Source organism: Pyrus communis, chromosome 8, assembly GCF_963583255.1.
Source record: "Pyrus communis chromosome 8, drPyrComm1.1, whole genome shotgun sequence".
Classification (NCBI taxonomy): domain Eukaryota; kingdom Viridiplantae; phylum Streptophyta; class Magnoliopsida; order Rosales; family Rosaceae; genus Pyrus; species Pyrus communis.
Window position 1 is genome coordinate 23,636,103 of NC_084810.1, and position 19,272 is coordinate 23,655,374.

Here is a 19,272-nt window from a genome sequence, read left to right on the forward strand (position 1 = left end):
GTATGCAGTGTGAGTGTGAGCATTTCAATTTCCCAATTAGTAAGAAAAGACGAGATCTACAAGCGTATGTGGATTAGGTCAGTTGGTGGGGGAGATATCAAGAGCTGATTTGTAATTTAATTGGTTAGATTAATGTACCTGCCACTTATGCCTGAATTCGAATCTCCCTCCTCTGACTTGTTAAAAATAAATAATAAAAAAAAGAAAAGAAAAAGGAAAGCTGTAACGGGCCTGGAGGCCCAAAGAAAACCCAATCCGGACTCAAAGGGCTTCGGGTTTGGGCTTTGACATAATTAAGTAACACGTGTTGGAGTCAAAGTCTTGGAGACATATATAAAGTAGATGCTCTCCAGCGCGTAAGTATCTTTGTTTCGAGTCTTACCCTAATCTCTGTGTCCCTGTGATTGTTTCGCTTCTCTCTCGCTCGAACCTAGATCATGGCTGGAATCTACGGTCAAGGGGGCGATGGTGCCCCTCCGACATACGGATCTAGCGGCGGCGGTGGCTATGGGGGTTCTGGCGGATATGGAGGCGGTTCTGGTGGTTATGGAGGTGGTGGTGGAGGCGGGAGCTATGGTGGAAGCGGTGGTGGTGGATACGGAGGTAAGGGCGGCGATGGAGGTGGTTACGGTGGTGGACGGGGCGGTGGCGGTGGTGGCCGAGGTAAATTTCATTACTTTGTTCCTTTTGAGTTTATAAGAGTTTATAATTGTTTTAAATTCTTTTGCTTTTGATTTGACGGATTTGGTTTTGATTGTAGGTGGAGGATATCAAGGCGACCGTGGTGGTGGAGGCAGAGGTGGCGACCGTGGTGGTGGCGGCAGAGGCGGCCGCGGTGGCAGTGGAAGAGATGGTGATTGGCTGTGTCCTAATCCAGGGTAAGCCCTTTCTCTCTTTCTATCTCTTTCTTTCTTTCTATTTGATTTTGATCGGTTTTATGATTTATTTAATCTTAGCCGTATATTTTATTGGTTTTAGAATTCACTTCTTAGAATTAAAACTAAAAGTATTAGCTTTAAGTCGAAATTTGTATATTTTTGTTTATTTTCCTTATTGCATATGTATATGTGGTTTATGGAATCGGTATGGTTGTATATAGCTGTGGCAATTCAAACTTTGCAAGAAGAGTTGAGTGTAATAAGTGTGGCACGCCCTCTCCTTCGGGTGCCGGTGGTGATCGTGGCAGTGGTGGTGGTTATAACAGAGGAGGAAGTGGTGGGGGCTACGGTGGTGGTAACCGTGGTGGTAGGGGTGGTAATTATGATGGGGGTCGAAGTGGTAACTATGAAGGAGGTAAAAGTAGCAGTTATGATGGAGGCAGAGGCAGTAGTTATGACAGTAGAGGCGGTGGTGGTAGTAGAGGTGGTTCTTATGGTGGTAGTCAAGGAAGAGATGATGGTGGGTATGGTCAGGTTCCTCCAAGTGCTCCACCGTCCTATGGTGCAGCTGGAGGCAATTACGCACCATCTTACAATGCTAGTTATGGAACAGATGCAGTTCCGCCTCCTACAAGCTATACTGGTGGACCTGGATCATATCCCCCATCTTATGGTGGTCCTGCAGGTGGTTATGGTGGTGATGGTCTAGGTGATGCAAGGGGTGGTGGGCGTGGGGGCCCTCCAGCTAAATATGATGGTGGATACAGTGCTGGTGGTCGTGGTGGATATGGCAGTGCTGCTACGGAAGCCCCAGCTAAGGTGAAGCAGTGCGACCAGAATTGTGATGATACTTGTGACAATGCTAGAATCTACATATCAAACTTACCACCAGATGTTACCGTTGACGAACTTCAGCAGCTCTTTGGAGGCATTGGACAAGTAAATCCATACCTACTTCTGAACTTTGTGCATCCGAGTTTATAAGATTGAATTTTGTTTACTGATTTTTATAGTTTGAGGATCTGTATGGAAATTTATTTTTCATTTCTCTAGCAGTTGTAGGAACAAGTTAAATTGCCTTGTCAGCTCCACAAATTGGTATACATTTTTTCGGTTACTTAATGCTAAGTTATTGTTCAGGTGGGACGAATCAAGCAGAAACGTGGCTATAAGGATCAATGGCCATATAATATCAAAATATACACAGACGAGTCTGGAAAAAACAAAGGTGACGCATGTTTAGCCTATGAAGATCCCTCTGCTGCACATTCAGCCGGTGGATTTTACAATGGTAACTCTTTTGCTTTTATTCCGCATGGTAAGATGATGTTTAAGTCGTCCTTTTCTAACTGGGTATTGTGCTTACAGATTATGACTTAAGGGGCTATAAGATCAGTGTTGGAATGGCGGAGAGATCAGCTCCAAGGCCTTCGTTTGAACAAGGGTAGATATCTATGTACATTTTACATTTTGAGTGAAGTTGAAAGTAACTCTTTTTCTTGTTGTTCATGTTCTATGTTGCTTCCTCAAATTGGGAGAAATTTCCAGTGGATATGTATCCTGATGTTTAATATTTGCTTGTGGGTTTTATATTTTGTTCTTTTTCCTGATGTCACAATCACTAAAGTCATTGATTAATTCAATTGTGGTATTCTGTTAATGGGTGATACACTGAATTTCCGATGTGGTTTATGAAATTCTTTTGCAATATATGGTTTTCTGTAGTGAAGAGATGTAGCTTTTTTTTATTATGGCAATTTGTTTGCATGCTGGTTTATTTTAACTGTGGGTCCGGTGTTTTTGCATGAATTGAGTTTCTGGTTTGCTTATTTAATTTTGTGCACTTGGCTGCATGCTGAGTCCTGACCTGCTTTTTCTTGTGCAAGCAGTGGTGGTGGCGGTAGAGGTGGATATGGTGGCGGTGACAGGCGCAACAGTTATAGAGATGGTGGAGCTGATAGACATCAGCACGGCGGAAACCGTTCGCGTCCTTACTGAGAGAATTTCCAGGTGAAGCAGATTTTATGTAATGAGAATTGTTGTCTGAGGGTTTTTGTAGTATTCCGTTGGAGGGTTCTTAAACTGGAGACTTAGAGGTAGGTTGTTCACTAACCCTGAGCAAGGCCTCTGTCCTCCTATATTAACTTTACCTAAAACTACCTGGAGGAGTTTCAGTTATATGCATGGGATTGATTTTAGTTGTGTGAATGTTTTATAGAGACAAGTCGATAATCTCCAAATTGCTTGCTGCTATGGTAGGTTGATATTTTCAGGTGAGTGCTGCTCTTTCGTAACCATTATTAACGCTTATTTGGAGATTGCCCAGATTTGCATCACTGGGTTCTTGATTGCATCTGATCATTTTATATCTATGGCTCAGATGCAAGCATTGATATCTGTACATGCTTTCTGACTGAAAATTTGTCGCCCGTATGAGAAATCACTGAAGATGCTTCCCGTGGCTGGGAGTTTATATTGGAATGTACTCGATGTTAGATGTGAATCCTGACCATTGGATTGGATTTTGCTTAACTTTGATCTCCAACTGAACTTATTTAAGTTGCTACCATGTTACAAGGAATAGGTTTTCCATGTAGGATTTTGTTATATTGGATTGGTTAGAGATTTTTGATCATGTTGTGTGGAGGCTCTTTTCCTACATCGAGGCTTTTGCTTTGCGGTGATTCTACTTCACCACATCAATCTAGTGTTTTAAGATCTAGTATTGTGCCAAAACGTCATGGTGCCTAAAATTTTGCCTACCGGTTGCCTTAATTGTTCAGCTACTTACTGGGTGGGGCTTGTCTTCCTTGTGGGTGACTGCAATGTACTTGTGGATGACAAGAATATCCGCGTAGCTACTAGCTCCTCGCGTCAACTATCATGTCCTTCATTCTGTTGCTGATGGGTGCTTGCTGTCATGTGCTTCGATTGTATTCTTGGCATTTGCCTTGTGGTTTTCTTTCAGTTTTTAGTTTAGGCAATGATGGAGTACACCCTAGTAATCACTTTGCGGTCGGAGTTCAAATTGTTGTATTACATCCCAAACATTTGCATATTTGAATCAAACCGTTTGTTTCCTTGATGTCTTCTCTATTTTTCCTTTTGTTCTGAAGTGGTGATTTGCTGTTTGTTTGTAAATTGATGTGCTAAATTGTTGGGCTTAAAACCGCCTATCTCCGTACGATTGTCGTTTTGCGATATGATTTGGTGTTTGTTCCGAGATGCATAAGCGGTCCGTAAGGTGTTTGTTTTGCCTAAAACCTTTGTCGATGCAAGCAACTGCAGCCCTTTTCCCTCTATTTTGTGTTTGCCGAGTGTTCATCTTATTGGTTGTTAGTGCTCGGTTGTGTGGACAACAAAACTCATATACCACATCTTATGGTTGTTACTGCTCCGCACGTCGGCGACTCAACGCAGGCCCTCACCCCATCTTATGGTTTTTTATTTTATTGGTCGCATTTTTTCTAATCGAATTGAGGACTTTTCATTTATAAATAGGAAAGAATATTGTAAGCTTGTAGCATTGCGACGCTTTCTTATGTTTGTAAAAGATATTTTAGCGATGAGTCAAAAACTCGTAAACATACTTTTTTCGGATTTTGACTTTCAATTTGGTTACTAATAATCTAATATTTTAAAATGTGCCAATACGAGTAATGAAAAGTAACATAAAATGTGTTTTTTTTCTGTAAGTACAACATTTTTACCACCCTATCAAGAGTGGATAGTTCGAATATGGAACGGAGTAAGTTGAAAAAGAAACAGAAAATCGACAGTTGACGGGGAAATATGATTTCGCCTCGATTCTGTGATAAGTGGGCCTTAATTTGAAAGATTGAAGGCCCATTACGGCCCATCTTATGTTTATAAATCCCTCTCAAATTGAAATTCAGAGAACCATTTTGCCGCCCAAATGTCAGAGCTCTTTCGATCGCTCGTCTTGAACAGAAGGTCCATTTCTGCTTCTTCTCCAATCTTTCATCCATCTCTCTCTCTTTTACTGAAAATCTTGAGTTATTCAGGTTCGATAACGTGACGCTACGAGTATTGGAATCAGCATTGGTTTCGAAGGACGTAAAGTCGTCGATGGAAGTCAGGTCCGGCTTCAGGCAGTTCATGAAATCTGAATCCCTCTCCATTCTGCGAGAAACTGCAGAGAAAAATGTGGAGGAGAAGCTTCTGGTTCTTGAGTTTCTCGTTCGCGCTTTCGCACTAGTAGGCGATGTTGAGGCAAATCTTCTCAAAACTCAAATCCTCTCAATTTCATTGTTTTCATCGTACCCCCTTACTTTGATTCAATTAAAGATTTCAATTTCAGGCGTAATTATTCCTAATTTTAATTTTTTTTTATGCCACTTCGGGCGAAATTGGTGAATTTTATGAAGTTAATTATGTCATAAGCCAAATCGCTAGGGTTCTTTGGAATTTGGTACTAATTATCTGCTATGTGCTTGTGGCTCGGTTTGTGATTGCAGAGTTGTTTGGCTTTGAGATATGAGGCATTGCTTTTGCGGGACGTCAAATCTTCGACGAATCCGTGGCTACAAGTTTCTTATACGGAATGGCTGAATTTTGCTCACCAGTCAAGAGATAGTGGTTTCTATTCAGTTGCAGGAAAGGTGAGTGTGATCATCACCTTCATAACCATCACTACTTTGTATCAGTGTTCTTAATTTCTCAACTTATTCGTATCCGGAGAAGCAGTGCAGGTGTAGCTAAAGGAATAAAGAAGGAATTTTGTTTGATTTTTCAGATTATGATTGATTTAGTACCCAGATCTATGATCAATTGCTTGATAACTAAATCTGTGGTCGATACCCTAGTTATCGTTTTCCTTGAGATTTCTTATTTTCAAGTTAACAAGATATAAATCAGTTGACAACATGCAGATTTCTTATTTTTAAAGCCTGGGACTACATGTTTTAAATTTGTTGTTATCGTTTCTTTTGATTGCTATTGATTCCTAAAATGAGCGGCACAAGCGCAACAAATCTTATATTTAGTGCTATACAAATGGCTTATTTACTACTAGATGAAGGTGGATTAGACACGCAAGACTATTGCATTTTTATCATGTAATTGCTCATGTTATATGTAATAACCAACTGCATGCTATGTGTGTTTTTCAACACACTTTTTGTATCGTCAATCTTTGTTATTGTGGTGTATATCCTGATTCAAGGTTTTTCTGTAGGCATGTGAACATGCATTGGATTGCATTAAGAGGAAATCTACTGAAGACCGTAAAACAGATGAAGTTAACGTTATGAGGAAATCTACTGAAGACCCAAAAACAGATGAAGTCTTCGAAAGTGCGCAAGCAATTGAAAAGATAAAGAGACTCAAGGATTGTGCCATGGCATCTGCTTCTTCCCACTCTGGTAATTCTTCCTAACCGTTTTGATTTTCTTCAATATGAATGCCGTGTTTTTGTTTGTGTTTTATGTGCCAGAATTGCTGATAGAGTCAACTTGAAATGTGAATTGATAATTATGTCCACACTTTACTGTGGTTGCTTTCCAGGCTTCCTATTTGCTTCGTAATATTAGGTCATAATACTGAATGCTTTCGGTTAACCTATTTGCGATGTGAGGTAAGTTTTTGATGCTATTATCTCTGCTTTCAAATAGTGAGAATTTATACCCGGTTTATACTCAGGTAACAAACCTCTCGCTTTCGTCATATAGGGGCAATAATGAAATGCAAAGATATGGGTAGGTGGGGAAGTTGGTTAGGATTAGGCTATGTCAAGGGTTCGCTACTCTCCATTGTAACGAAAACAAATGTACGATGTTGCAGTGTTTGCTGCAGTTCCTTAATCGATAGTTACTCCTGCTTAGGTATCTCTACAGGAAATCTCAATGTAGTTCTTCTCTTTGGTTTTATGTGACTCATATTTGGTAACTAAGTTAATGTATTAACTTATCCACGGCATTCGGGGGTTGTTTGCTATAATTTGATCATGGAAACTTCTGTTGGCTGATATCAGTTCAAGCGCAGACGGCAGACTACTTGAAAAAGAGACTAAAGGAGAAGAGCACGGAGCGTCCTTTAGATTTCAAGGAGCCAAAATGTGTAGCAAGCACTTTGTTCCGAAATGGAATCAGAAGGCGGAATCTACGAAAATTGAACATGAGTCGAAGCTTGCTGGGGATGACTAATGAATCATAGCCTAGTCCATTTTGGGGGACATTGTCAACGTCCTTGTGCTCGTGGATTCTATTTGCAGCCTAGAAGGGAACCCTGAAGTTTGATTTAGAGGTGCTTGTGTGCACCAAGTGCCTGAATATCTTAATCATAACAAAGATAAGATCTACAATCACAACAATAACAATTGGTCTCATGTAGTATGTCTTACATTGACATTGTAGCTGTCAAACTACAGTAACAAGGGGCGGACTTGTAGCTTATGTGGTTAAGAGTCGTTATCCTGTATTTAAGGTATTGTGTTCAAATGGCCTTCTTGCGATATTTACTTGCATCAGAAATAAACATAAAACAAAAGATGGATCCTAAAGCCCCACGGTTGGGTACATTTTGCTTAGATTACTTTGGATAGTACTATTCACACACTTCTTTTTACTTTTTGCACAACTTTTTAAATTTTTGTCTATTGATGTTTTTTAATTCATTCGATATGCTAACTGGAAATTAAAAAAAATATGTGAGAGATAAAAATGAATGTGTGAATAATATCACTCTTTTATTTTAAGAATCACATTGGTTTTCCCTTAGGCTTGGAGTTCTATGTATCAGTCTGCAAGGCCCGATCGCAGGTACCTAGGTGGCATTCTCCGGCCTGCTCAATTAGAGGGCCATTCGGACAAAAGGTGCTCATACTTATTTGTCCTTTTTCGAAATTTTGTTTTTTTGTTTTTGTTTATTAATTTGACTCTCTTCTGCATTTTTTTGTGCGTGAAAATGGTTTATGTACTCCTCTATTTAATGAATTGAGATCCTCTCTCGATATTTAGATTCGAAGTTTCTCCATCTTAGATTCTTTTTGTTTAAACTGAAAACTCCGACCAATTCCCTCTGGTCAGTCTTGGTACTCTTTTTCGTTATCATCGAATATGTTCTGCTTTTTTTCATTTTAATGAATTTGAAAATTTAGACCACTCAATTTAAATTATACGATTCACATTGGCCCATTTCATACAAAACCAATCCTTGATGAGTAAGATCTCTCTCTCTCTCTTGACAGCACGGCTTTTTTGATCCGTCTGCTCTAAACACAGAGATCTAAAGAGAATCTCAGTTCCTATTTACTAAGAAATTTTGGATCTGACAGTCGAACCACGTGTTCGTGTGGCTTCAGACACCAAAAAATGCACCTATTCTACTCTTTTTTATGGGTGGTGCTAGCCACACACCCTTTCTTACCTTCTACACACCCCTGCTAATTTTTGTTCTTTGACTCTTCTCAATTTATTCAACCTGAAAATGAGAGGAGTATGTGGAACGTAAAAAATGATGTGTAGATAGCACCACCCTTCTCTAATTTGTCATGCTAGTCCTTGTCCACTTCTATTTCACCCCTTTCACACCACCCCTCATCTGGTGCTGCACACAAGAATCTCTCCTATTTAGTCTCTTGATTATTTTTTAATTCATTCAATTTAAATGCTAGGAAAAAAAAAAGTGCAGTAAGACAAAACAAAGTGCGTTAGTAATTTCCATTTCTACACACTGTATAGTTTATGTTGGCAATGGTCTTTTGGGTACTACATAGAATTTTGAAATCAAAACTTATGTACTTGCAACACACTTGTAGTTTAAGTGTTTGAGAGCAATTAATCATACTGCAGAAGTGCTAGGTTTAATTTTTCTATTTCTCGCTTCTATGAAAAAAGTTATGTAACTAAAAGTTAAGGCTATACTGATAATTAACGTGGCCTAGCTTTTACCAGCCGCATCATATTTGCCCTAATATTTTTAAGCTGAAAATACTTATTTTTATTTGTTTACGAGTTAACCATGCATAGTTTAACACGCGTGTATAAATATATATATATATATATATATATATATATTTTTTTTTGTTTTTATATACTTTTAATGAGTTACTTTTACTAATACTAGTATTTGCCTACATACTTTGTATGTATGAACTCATTTTTTAGAGAGAGAGAGAGAGAGAGAGAGAGAGAGAGAGAGAGAGAGAGAGAGAGAGAGAGAGAGAGAGAGAGAGAGAGAGAGAGAGAGAGAGAGAGAGAGAGAGAGAGAGAGAGAGAGAGAGAGAGAGAGAAAGTGGGGGAAGTGGGAGGTTTTTGTTTTTGATTTTATTTTTAAATATTAGAGATATTTTAACATCATCTGCAGGTAAGGCTTCAATAAAAAATAGTAAAATTTGAACATGTGAAATTATATTATTGCCCATCATTTTTTTTGTGTGATAGAAGACTAAGTTTTCTTTTCAATCTCTTTTGATTGACAAGGAGGGTTTTATTAATTAATAGAGATGTCAAATTGTGGTTGTAATTTTGTAGAAAAAAAAGAAGAAGAAAAATATGACTCGTTTTAAGAATGCAAACCCAAACATATATAGTTATTTTCGTTGTATTGTGTTGATAGTGGGAAAATGGAAGCATCGGAAATCCAACACCACTCTGTTTCAAGCAAATTGAAATTGAAATTGAGGTGAGGATAGCGCATATGACCGAAGTTTGAGGGTGCCATTGTCAAACTTATATGGCTTCTAATGTTATCCACCATTTTAGAACATATATATATATATATATATATATATATTAAGAAAACCTGCATGCATATATCTCAAGAATCGAATCTTCCATATGACCAAGGCAAGCGCATTCAATGTTTGCATCGGAGGTTGCATGTTTTATTTTCCTCTAAGTTGATGAAAGATGTCTGTTTTTCCTCTACTTCATTCATTTGCTTAAAATATACAGTAAAACAAAAACTTCACATAGATCTCACCGTCTAGAGCGTAGAAGTTTTTCTTCTTCCTAGACCTTAGGGTTTGAAACTTGAAACACAAAACTGAAACTTGTATAATATTAATTAAAAATATATACGCGTTTTCTGAGGTAATGTGTTGATGAAATGAAGAAAGCAGAGGAATGATATATTGCAGAAGAAGAAAGAAATTCAACATTTTTTTTCCTTCGTATAATGATGTATTTGTTGAAAGTAATAATCGCTCGTTAAGGAAAGAAAAGACTCTATATATTGCAGAAGAAGAAAGAAATTCAACATTTTTTTTTTCTTCGTATAATGATGTATTTGTTGAAAGTAATAATCGCTCATTAATGGGTTTATAGTAGAACCTCAAATACTAAGGGATGAGGGATGAGGGATTTAAGTACGTCACATAATAATTTAGTATCGAACTTGTCATATCCACATAGTAGTCGAACTTAAAATCTCTTACTTATAAGTAGAGAAGAATATTATTTAAGTGGCAAAAAAAAAAAATCAACATTATAGCTTTACATAATGAACAAGTCATAATAATTTAGTGTTGAACTTGTCATCCTCAGTCAAACCGTTAATGAGTCGAGTCATTATCAGGTCATCCGTTTAGAACTGGCCTTAAATGATTCGGTTTGTTATCGGATTACACATTAAGAACCCATTAAGATGACGGGTATGACACTTAAACGACCCATTTGTCAGGTCTAAACATTAGGCATAACAATTTATTGTAGGACCTTTTAGCTCGATAAGAACACGATTTGTTTGTCAGGTCACCAGTCTGTCAGGTCTAGACATTAGCCATTAGACATGACAATTTCTTGCATGACCCATTAAACCAACACGAAACAACACGATCTGTAACGAATCGAATCCTTATTAAGTCACTTGTTATTTGATACGATACGATCTACTAAGATAACAAATATGAAAAAACGATACAAATGCAACAATATGACCCGTTTTCCAAGTCTCAGTAGTCGAATCTAAAACTCTCTCACTGATAAATAGAAAAGAATATTAGTTATGAGACTCTAGTTTTAAGTGGCAAATAACTTCAAATTTTCGCCCCCATTTCAATATTAGAATAACACACATATATACATATATTGTGTGAGAGATCAGAGATGAGTCTCTAATTGAAAACACAGGCATTATTTATAATTTAAGATACATTAATTGATGCTACGACTTAATAATAAAAAACGAAAAACGGATATATATAAACATATGCGATGACAACTAGCTAGGGGAAGAGAGCTGTTTTCCTCGGAACAAAAGATTAGAAGCTTGGAATCATGTGGAGATCATTAAATGCAAGAGAGTGAGAAGAGGTCTTAGGGTTTCACAACTGCTATTTGTTTTAGTTTCAATCTCTCTCGAAACGGGTTTCCTTTTTAATAAATTCTTAAGCCTTTGCTTCATGTCGGATCTCATTAATTGGGTCACATTAATTTCTCTGTGGAGGCTTAGTATTATCTTATATGCTTATTTGTTTTTAACACAACGTATACATGTGACTGAGGATTTTTAAAATTATATAAAACTTAGTAGTACTGGTCACTCGTGTGACATGTTAATTCATGGATGGTTTGCGGCCATGCAATGTTTGAACATGCATGCATTGTGCCAAAAAAAAAAAAGTTTACAACTTGTATTTCTTTTTATTTTTTCTCTCAATAAATTTGAATTCGATTATATATGTTAGGTTTGAATTAAAATAAAACGTTTCATGCCTTGCATGACTGTGGTAGATGGATTGGTGCATATGCCTTAGGAACTTACTAGTTTACAAGCTAAGCTGTGCAATTTCTAGCTACTTCAAGAGGGGTTATTCCACCATGAAAGTAAGGTCAACCAATTGCCAACAGAAGTTACTAGTTGCTAATTGGTTTTGTATGATATTGGAGTTTGTTTACCCTAGCTCAATGGCCATATGTGCTTTGTCTACATGTTAGGTTTTAAAGTTTCGTCACATGTAAAGAAGTATTAAGGATGTGAAGAATTACACCAGTTTATTATTGCCAATAAATTTCAGAGTATAATCTACACATGCGTCCATCAGAAACGATAAACATGAGTTTACGTAACGCCAAACAAAAACATGTGCATATATAGCAGTCACAATCTGGTAGGAAAAAAAAATGGCAAAATTACCATTTTTCTATGAAGTCGTCATGAACTTTATTTTCAAAATTGATGTGGGGCTAGTCCCCCGAAAATGCTCATTAAAGTTGGGGTTAAAAATCTTTCTTGCTGAAACTTTACTTGTAGGATTGTACTAGAAAGACCATTTAGAGAAAGAGATAACCCGCATAATGTCTGTAGGCCTTCCCCTTAAATAACATTGTTTGAATTTTATTCAAGATCTGTATAGGAACTCTTGAGGATCCAATAATTTTTGTAAATTTTAAGTAACATGAAAACAAACGCGTTTTGGTTTAATTGTTATGATGAGTCTAATGACCGATGAGATCTAATCATTTTTTTTTAGGAAAACTAATGAAAATGACTTGAAAACTTTAAGTTTTAACGATAAGGACAAAATAAATGATATAGTGAATAGTACTAGAATTGATTTTTTAGTGTAAAAATGTGGTTTTCGTTAAAGAATAGTACCGGAAGCTTTTCGTTAAAGTTCATTTTTTTTTTTTGTTTTTTGTATTTCCGGAAAAGGGGTTAACATATATGTATATTTGATATTTAAAGAATGGTAGGCTTTATGTTTTTGGTATGTAAAGAATATTTGTAGTTGGTCAACATAGCTGCATGAAAAAAATAAGAAAAACTAAATCCATTATATTTGTTTGACAAAAAATAAAATCCATTATATTTGGTAAACATAAACTTAATAGAAATTAATATATTTTGGGTGAGTGAGAGCATTGATCGAAGATTCAAAAGTTCTAATATAGGCGTTGGGGGCTGTGAGATAGAAATGTTGTGAAAATGTATGTTTCCATGTGAATGTCCGCCAACAAACATTCACGTCGTTGAGTCCATCTCTCTCGGTGTCTTGGTCCCGGTTAGGGTTTCACATCCCTTTCAAGTTCTCTCTCTTACTAAAACCCTAACCTTAGTTAACCTCTCTCCCCAATTAATGGCTTTCAAATTAATCTCTAATTTAATATTCGTTTTCAATAATTAGTCCTTTGTTTTTTTTCTTCTTCTCTTACTAGTTTTTGCTTATACCAATACAGTGCAGCAGAAGATAGAAATAGAAGAGTCAAACCAGAACGTGAGAACTACACAACTGCATGGCTTTTGCCAACCTATATATATATATATATATATATATATATATATATATATATATCATACAATTCACGCGCCTAGGCGGTGGTCAACTAGAGAAGAATCTATTCCCTCCAATATTGACCTAGTTGCCCTTGCTAATCACATTCAAATCTGTCACGCTTCATGGCTATAATCGTAATTTGACATATGAAATTGCTAATTTGCCTAGTTGAGGATATCCAGATTCTAGTTATTTTAAGTCTGAATTTGTTTTATGATTGTTAATTGTGATGATAATATTATTTTAATGGCGAAGCATGTGGAACCATTCTACCTTAAGGCTACCATCCTTGAACCAATATAAATATGCAGTTTCAGTTCTTTGGCTTGAACACTACTAAGCTTCCTTTTGTTACAACTCTTCAGTAGTAAGAAAGTGCTTTCCAGCTTTTCTTAATCACGCAGTTCTTCGGAGGGAAAATTTTCTTTTTTGGGGTTATTCTTTTTAGAGTAAAATATGGGATCGGGCTCTTCCCCGTGTGCTTCTTGCAAGTTGTTGAGGCGCCGGTGCGCCAAAGACTGCATCTTTGCCCCTTACTTCCCTTCTGATGACCCTCATAAGTTTGCCATTGTTCACAAGGTCTTTGGTGCTAGCAATGTTAGCAAAATGTTGCAGGTTTCTCACTCTCTCTAAACTTGAATTTCCACACACCCTTTTTCTCTCCTGCAGTCCCCTGTTTATTTATGGTTTCTGAATTGAATAAATTAAATGAGACTTAGTAGATATAAATAAAAATGAAAGCTCACAAATGAAAAAGGGTGTGAGAAAACGCTATTTGCACTCGCTTCATGCACTTTTATGGAAGGGTGCTGCAAACAAGACCAGCACAATTAATTGATGGCATGTTATTTGCTCTCATCCATAGAAGTGCAAGCATCCCCTTGATCAATGCCTAAGTTATATACTTCTTATTTGTTGTATATTTCTGATTTCGTTAAACTAGTGACAAGAGACGAGTTCAAACAAAGAACAATTACAAAATTAGGTTTTTTATGTGTCTATTAAGTTATGATTTCCTGTTCATTCAGGAGCTTCCCATTCATCAAAGAGGAGATGCTGTGAGCAGTTTGGTTTATGAAGCAAATGCAAGAGTGAGAGACCCGGTTTACGGGTGCGTTGGGGCAATTTCTTTCCTGCAGAATCAAGTTTCTCAGCTGCAAATGCAGCTTGCAGTGGCTCAGGCAGAGATACTTTGCATCCAGATGCAACAGGAACCTGTAGCCTTACCATCCCAGATTGATCAACACCAACACCATCATCATCATCAAGATCATGACCAGAAGTCCCTTCTTTTATCCAACAGTGACATCAATAGCATTCCACATCAATACTTCAGCAGCTTTGCTTCTCCTAGCAATGTAATCCAAGACCCTCTTAAAAAAGAGTCTCTTTGGACTTGATCATTTGCTTATCATCATTAATCAAAGCACTGCCAATCCATCTTTCCAATACAATTTCCTTTATCTTTGCTTGATCATTCAATTCGTACTGCTCTATTTGTGTGTGATCCGCATGTGCACGCAGGCATCGGTTTCATTTTGTGCACGTACGTATGAGAGAGAGAGAGAGAGAGAGAGAGAGAGAGAGAGAGAGAGAGAGAGAGAGAGAGAGAGAGAGAGAGAATTTTGTATATGGAATTTTGGGTCAACCCATGCATGTGGGAGATGGAGTAAAGTAGGGTTTACAAGGCTTCTTTTTCTTATTGTAGACGTCATTGTAGAATGTAAAGCTATTAGCGCTCTTTGACTAAAATTTCCTTCTTCTAGTTTTTTCACCATAATATTTGTTGACACGCTAAATGACTCACTGGGGTTCAACCTATCCCTCCCACCCCAATGTACAGTAATATAGCTGCTTATAACAAGTGCATATAATGTTTCTCCATATAATAACAGTTTGTGTGACAAGCACTCCCAATATTTTCTCCAAACAACAAAAAAAAAAAACCTACATATGAACCAGTGTATTAAAAGGCGGGGGCGTGGCCGAGGTGTCCAATGGATAGTCCAGCCTAGGCGCGAGGCGAAGCCTCACGGAACCTAAAATTTTAATATTATATATATATATATATAAGTATATTTATAACAATATAATACTTTGTAAAAACAAATATAACTATAACTAAATCAAAGATAATATCATCTTCTTTATTACTAAGTCTAGTTGTACTTGGAAACAATGTCATATAGTCTCAAAATGTTATAATTATTTATTTTATTGTAAGCGATTATAGAGAACTTCAAGGAAAATAAGGATGAATGGTCACAATTATAGAAAAATTTCAAGCAACATAAAGGCTTAATGTTGCAATTATAAGTAATTTAAAAGGAAATAAAGGTTGAATGGAGTAGTTATAGGGTATTTAAAATGATATAAAGCAATAATTATGGGAATTTAAAGGAAAATAAAGGGTTGGGTGAAGTATTTATAGGGTATTTAAAATGAAATAAATGGCGAAAATGGTTGAGTGGAGTATTTATAGGGTATTTAAAATGAAATAAAGGCTAAGTGGAGCAATTATTATGGAAATTTATGGGATTTGGAGAGAGAAAGTATCTCCTTCTTCTTCGTTGAAACTAGAACAGCAAAAAACATTTCAGAAAACCTTGATTTTGAAGAAAAAAAAGGCCAGATGAATGCCTTGGATGCCCAGAGGTGCGCCGTCGCCGCCTAGACACGCTCCAACGAAGCCTTCCGTCCACTCCCTCAAAACAGAGGCGGGAACACTGACGCCCAGCCTCAGAGGCCGCCTAGGCGCGCCCTAAGGCGAGCCTTTTAAAACACTGATATGAACCAAGAAAGCCAAAGATGAAACCAGTGGTTAGAGAGATAACCATATGTCTCTTTAGGAGATTAAATTTCTTGGAACTATGGGGTTTTTGGAGATGGTTTATGCACATTAATTAGAGAAACAAGACCATAATATTGAATGGATCCCACATTGATGCATGTTTATAATGAAACTCATAATCTTTGGCCTCCATTTCCGACTTTATTGATGACATATAAGTAAGTTGTCCTATTTCCCATATTGTCAATTGATTTTATGGTAGAACCTTTGTTGGATATTCAGAGAGACGAACATTGGGCCACTTCTAACCACACTGATACTATCCTAACTTAACCACCTATTCTTAAGTGTTGTGTTTTATCATAAAAGGCCTTGATGTTATTAATTATGAGTGGAACCGTACACTTATTTATTGTATTTTATTTTTCTTAATTTCTCGATGTGGGACATTTATTCAACAACCTCAACTTCTTCATGGTATCTGTTGACACTAAAGACTACCAAACCTATGTGGCACGCATGTCGAATAGCTAATGAGCTAACTACGTCATTCGGTTGAATAGGGCTTGCCAACTTGGCGACCGAGCTTGGCTGGTGAGTAAATGAATGTGGTGGCAGTGATGTCGAATGTGCTGCTGACTTCTTATCTAAGCGATTGCGGCTGAGGAAGAAACTCCTTTCGGCCTCTGGGTTCTAAAACATGAAGATAGGGCTACTAGTTATTGCTAAGTTCACGAATCGTCTGCACCAAGCTTGGCTGCTTCGATTATATTTGTGCAAATATAAATGTGCTGAATCGGTACCAAACTGTATGGACACAAATACTCAAAAGAGATAAGTGTCTTTATCGTAAATGTGGTTTGGCCGAAAGAATACCAGTCTCTAAAATGCACTTGTGAATCTAATCATAAAATAAATTTGGCTTTTAATAGCTGAACAACGTAACCTAATAACACTTCGCTTTGCTAAGAAAGCTAACGACGTGACCTCTTCAAACTAGGACTCAGAGATTCCTTGCTAATAGAAACTTGGATAGGTAGTCAAACGAACTTATGGTAGAGTTGTTTCTACAAACTCAAAGATGCTCCTCACTCGCCCAACTCTACAGCTCCAGAGTTGTTTATACAAACTGAGAGATGTTATCGATTGTCAATCAGATAGCTGTTTATACAAACTGAGAGATATGCTTGACAAAGTTAAGAATGTCAGTTGTCTTCTCAAAGGTGAAAGGGTTTCACGTATAAGGAGAAATTATGCAGGGCATATTTGTTTGTTAATTTGAAGAGGCCTTGAATGTTACATACCGTCTTTTATTTATAGAAGTGATTTTCTACAGATCATTCCAAAGTAAAGTCTCATCTGGATTGTACTTTATCAACACCAATCCGTTATGATCTTTGTATGAACCTTGGCTAATCTTACCAGACTTAGGACTCTGAACCCAGTCCTTTTAATATATTTAATTCATTCCTGACCCTTATCAACTTCGAACCTAGATTCTTGGAATATTACAAATCCTAATAAAGCAGAACCCAATCTCAAAGACTCCTACTTGATTCAGGACTCGGCTGAATCCAATCTTGACTCTTAAAGAATCCAACATTGTCTAGAATTCGATTAACTCACCTTGGGCTGGACTTATATGTAAAAAACTATCATGGATACTCAAGACTTTTCACTTTAGGCCGAGCACAAAGTCACACTCGGCCTAAGCCCACTATTTCGAGTCTAACCAATATCATAACAGGTTGTTCCTGGTGTGAAGCCAAATGGCCACATGTGCTCTATGTGTCTCATTTTGTTCTATCCACGTGTTAAGCTTGATAATTCGCCATAAATGAGGGAATGTTGAGAATGAATCTGACATTGATGGAAGAAGAGACTTTGCATGAACATATTAGTATGTTAAGCTACTTCTCATATCATTAATTGATTTTATAGTGAAACCCTAACTTCTTCACATGTGGTTACAATCAAAGAGGCCTTTTTGTTCTAGAGCATTAATCAGATTTCGAGGAAATTTTATTGTGGTAAAATAAAAAAGCGAACGGTGCACGGTGCATCCTCTTTTATGTAGATGCCTTTTGTTTTGGTCTCCCGTACTCCTCGCCTCATTAGTACTCAAAATCATGTTTTATACAACTATGTTTCATTTTATGTTTTTATTTTTTTGTTGGTATCAAGCTTTCCTCTTTATCGTCTTTGGCCATTTTCTATCTTAATGTTTGAAAAGGTTTGCAGCTCAATCGATTAAGAACATCACTTTTCTCACATGAGATTCTAAGTTTAATTTCCGCTTCGCTTAATAATTCACTTGTATTAAAAAAAAAAAAATTTGCTTGCATTGTGGGTAATGTTAGATTTGATCTAATGTTTTAACATCTCTTCTATTAAAGATGTATCTAACGTTGATCACTTCTTATATATTCTTTTTTTTTTTTTTTTTTGAGGTGGAGTTGAGTAGACTGTAGTACTAAGTGACAATTAAATTTTTTATTTTAAACTTAAAAAAAATTGCACAAAAGATTCCCCGTGGAACTTTAAACCATACATATCAAAATTAATTTCAAGTATAATTTTAGTGAAAATATTTAATTTCACTTGTATCAAAGAGTTTTTCTTTTTATAGCATAATCAATTGTATATCATTTTAACAAGATTTGTAAACATAAAAAACAGTGAAGAAACAATTTAAATTTCATCAGATTTTGTTTCTTAAGTTAGGATGTAACGGTCACTTAGTACTACGGTCATTGGTATTCATCCTCACTTGTAAGTGAGAGATATTAGGTTCAATTCTCATCAAAGGCGAATTTGAACCACATTATTGCTAGCCTATTGTGAGGCTTAGCCCATCCCCCACCACTTAGTGTAGATAATATTTTTTTGTAAAAAAAAAGTCAGTATTTAACTGACTTTCAAATTCTAATTATGTTACCACGAGGGATATAATTAAGTGAAGAGTGTTGAAGTTTCACTATAAAATATACTGTTTAGATGAATCTTTTATTGGTTGAAGAAAGTTGAAGCCATGCATATGATACTAGTTAACCAAACTATTCATCAGAATTATGTGATCGATGACTTCTAAATTTCAAAGCCTTGGTGGAGTCTTGACTAAGCAAATATTATGTTGACAAAGAGATATATTCTGTTTTTGCGTTCCAAATCTCGACTGATCAGAGTGCATGGTGCCTCAAACGAGCATGTGTCGAAACCCCCTACAAATTAATACAGCTTGCAGCTGCTTGCTCTAACGTGTTCACATGAGGAGCTACAATCTCCAAAGAAGTACGCTGTTCTCTTCAAATATTTAATACAAAATTAATATTGTTTTTTTAGACGAAAACAAATGTTATTTAGAC

At 36.7% G+C, this 19,272-nt stretch overlaps 3 protein-coding genes across 8 annotated transcripts; all 3 read left to right on the forward strand.

The window, feature by feature from the left end:
- The first annotated feature begins 378 nt into the window (after positions 1–378).
- Positions 379–3,963, forward strand: LOC137742207 (transcription initiation factor TFIID subunit 15b-like). Of its 6 annotated transcripts, none has more exons than XR_011069365.1 (8): positions 379–663; positions 761–878; positions 1,100–1,817; positions 2,019–2,169; positions 2,247–2,322; positions 2,768–2,974; positions 3,097–3,151; positions 3,259–3,963. XR_011069365.1 is itself a non-coding variant. In XM_068482003.1 (8 exons), the coding sequence occupies exons 1-6, from the start codon at positions 438–440 to the stop codon at positions 2,874–2,876; spliced, it is 1,398 nt and encodes a 465-aa protein (XP_068338104.1). In that variant the 5' UTR covers positions 379–437; the 3' UTR covers positions 2,877–2,888; positions 3,138–3,151; positions 3,259–3,963. The 6 variants fall into 6 exon arrangements, 4 of the variants coding, with proteins under 4 accessions (XP_068338104.1, XP_068338102.1, XP_068338103.1 ...); XR_011069366.1 differs by having other exon boundaries at positions 2,768–2,888; XM_068482003.1 differs by having other exon boundaries at positions 2,768–2,888; positions 3,138–3,151.
- Positions 3,964–4,769: 806 nt separating this feature from the next.
- Positions 4,770–7,393, forward strand: LOC137743181 (protein DOUBLE-STRAND BREAK FORMATION; the record flags this gene model as incomplete). The annotated part of the gene is made up of 4 exons (XM_068483071.1): positions 4,770–5,111; positions 5,357–5,500; positions 6,076–6,262; positions 6,871–7,393. Coding segments are annotated over 4 exons (855 nt in total), but the record flags the coding sequence as incomplete, so codon positions are not given.
- Positions 7,394–13,572: 6,179 nt separating this feature from the next.
- LOC137741334 (LOB domain-containing protein 12-like) lies at positions 13,573–14,516 on the forward strand. The gene is made up of 2 exons (XM_068481061.1): positions 13,573–13,731; positions 14,145–14,516. The coding sequence occupies exons 1-2, from the start codon at positions 13,573–13,575 to the stop codon at positions 14,514–14,516; spliced, it is 531 nt and encodes a 176-aa protein (XP_068337162.1).
- The last annotated feature ends 4,756 nt before the right edge of the window (positions 14,517–19,272 follow it).

Coding starts and splice junctions, on each gene's coding strand:
- LOC137742207 (XM_068482001.1), top strand. CDS start 438: ATGGCTGGAATCTACGGTCAAGGGGGCGATGGTGCCCCTCCGACATAC. Junction 664..760: donor CGGTGGCGGTGGTGGCCGAG/GTAAATTTCATT, acceptor TTTTGATTGTAG/GTGGAGGATATCAAGGCGAC. Junction 2,323..2,767: donor AGGCCTTCGTTTGAACAAGG/GTAGATATCTAT, acceptor TTGTGCAAGCAG/TGGTGGTGGCGGTAGAGGTG.
- LOC137741334 (XM_068481061.1), top strand. CDS start 13,573: ATGGGATCGGGCTCTTCCCCGTGTGCTTCTTGCAAGTTGTTGAGGCGC. Junction 13,732..14,144: donor ATGTTAGCAAAATGTTGCAG/GTTTCTCACTCT, acceptor CTGTTCATTCAG/GAGCTTCCCATTCATCAAAG.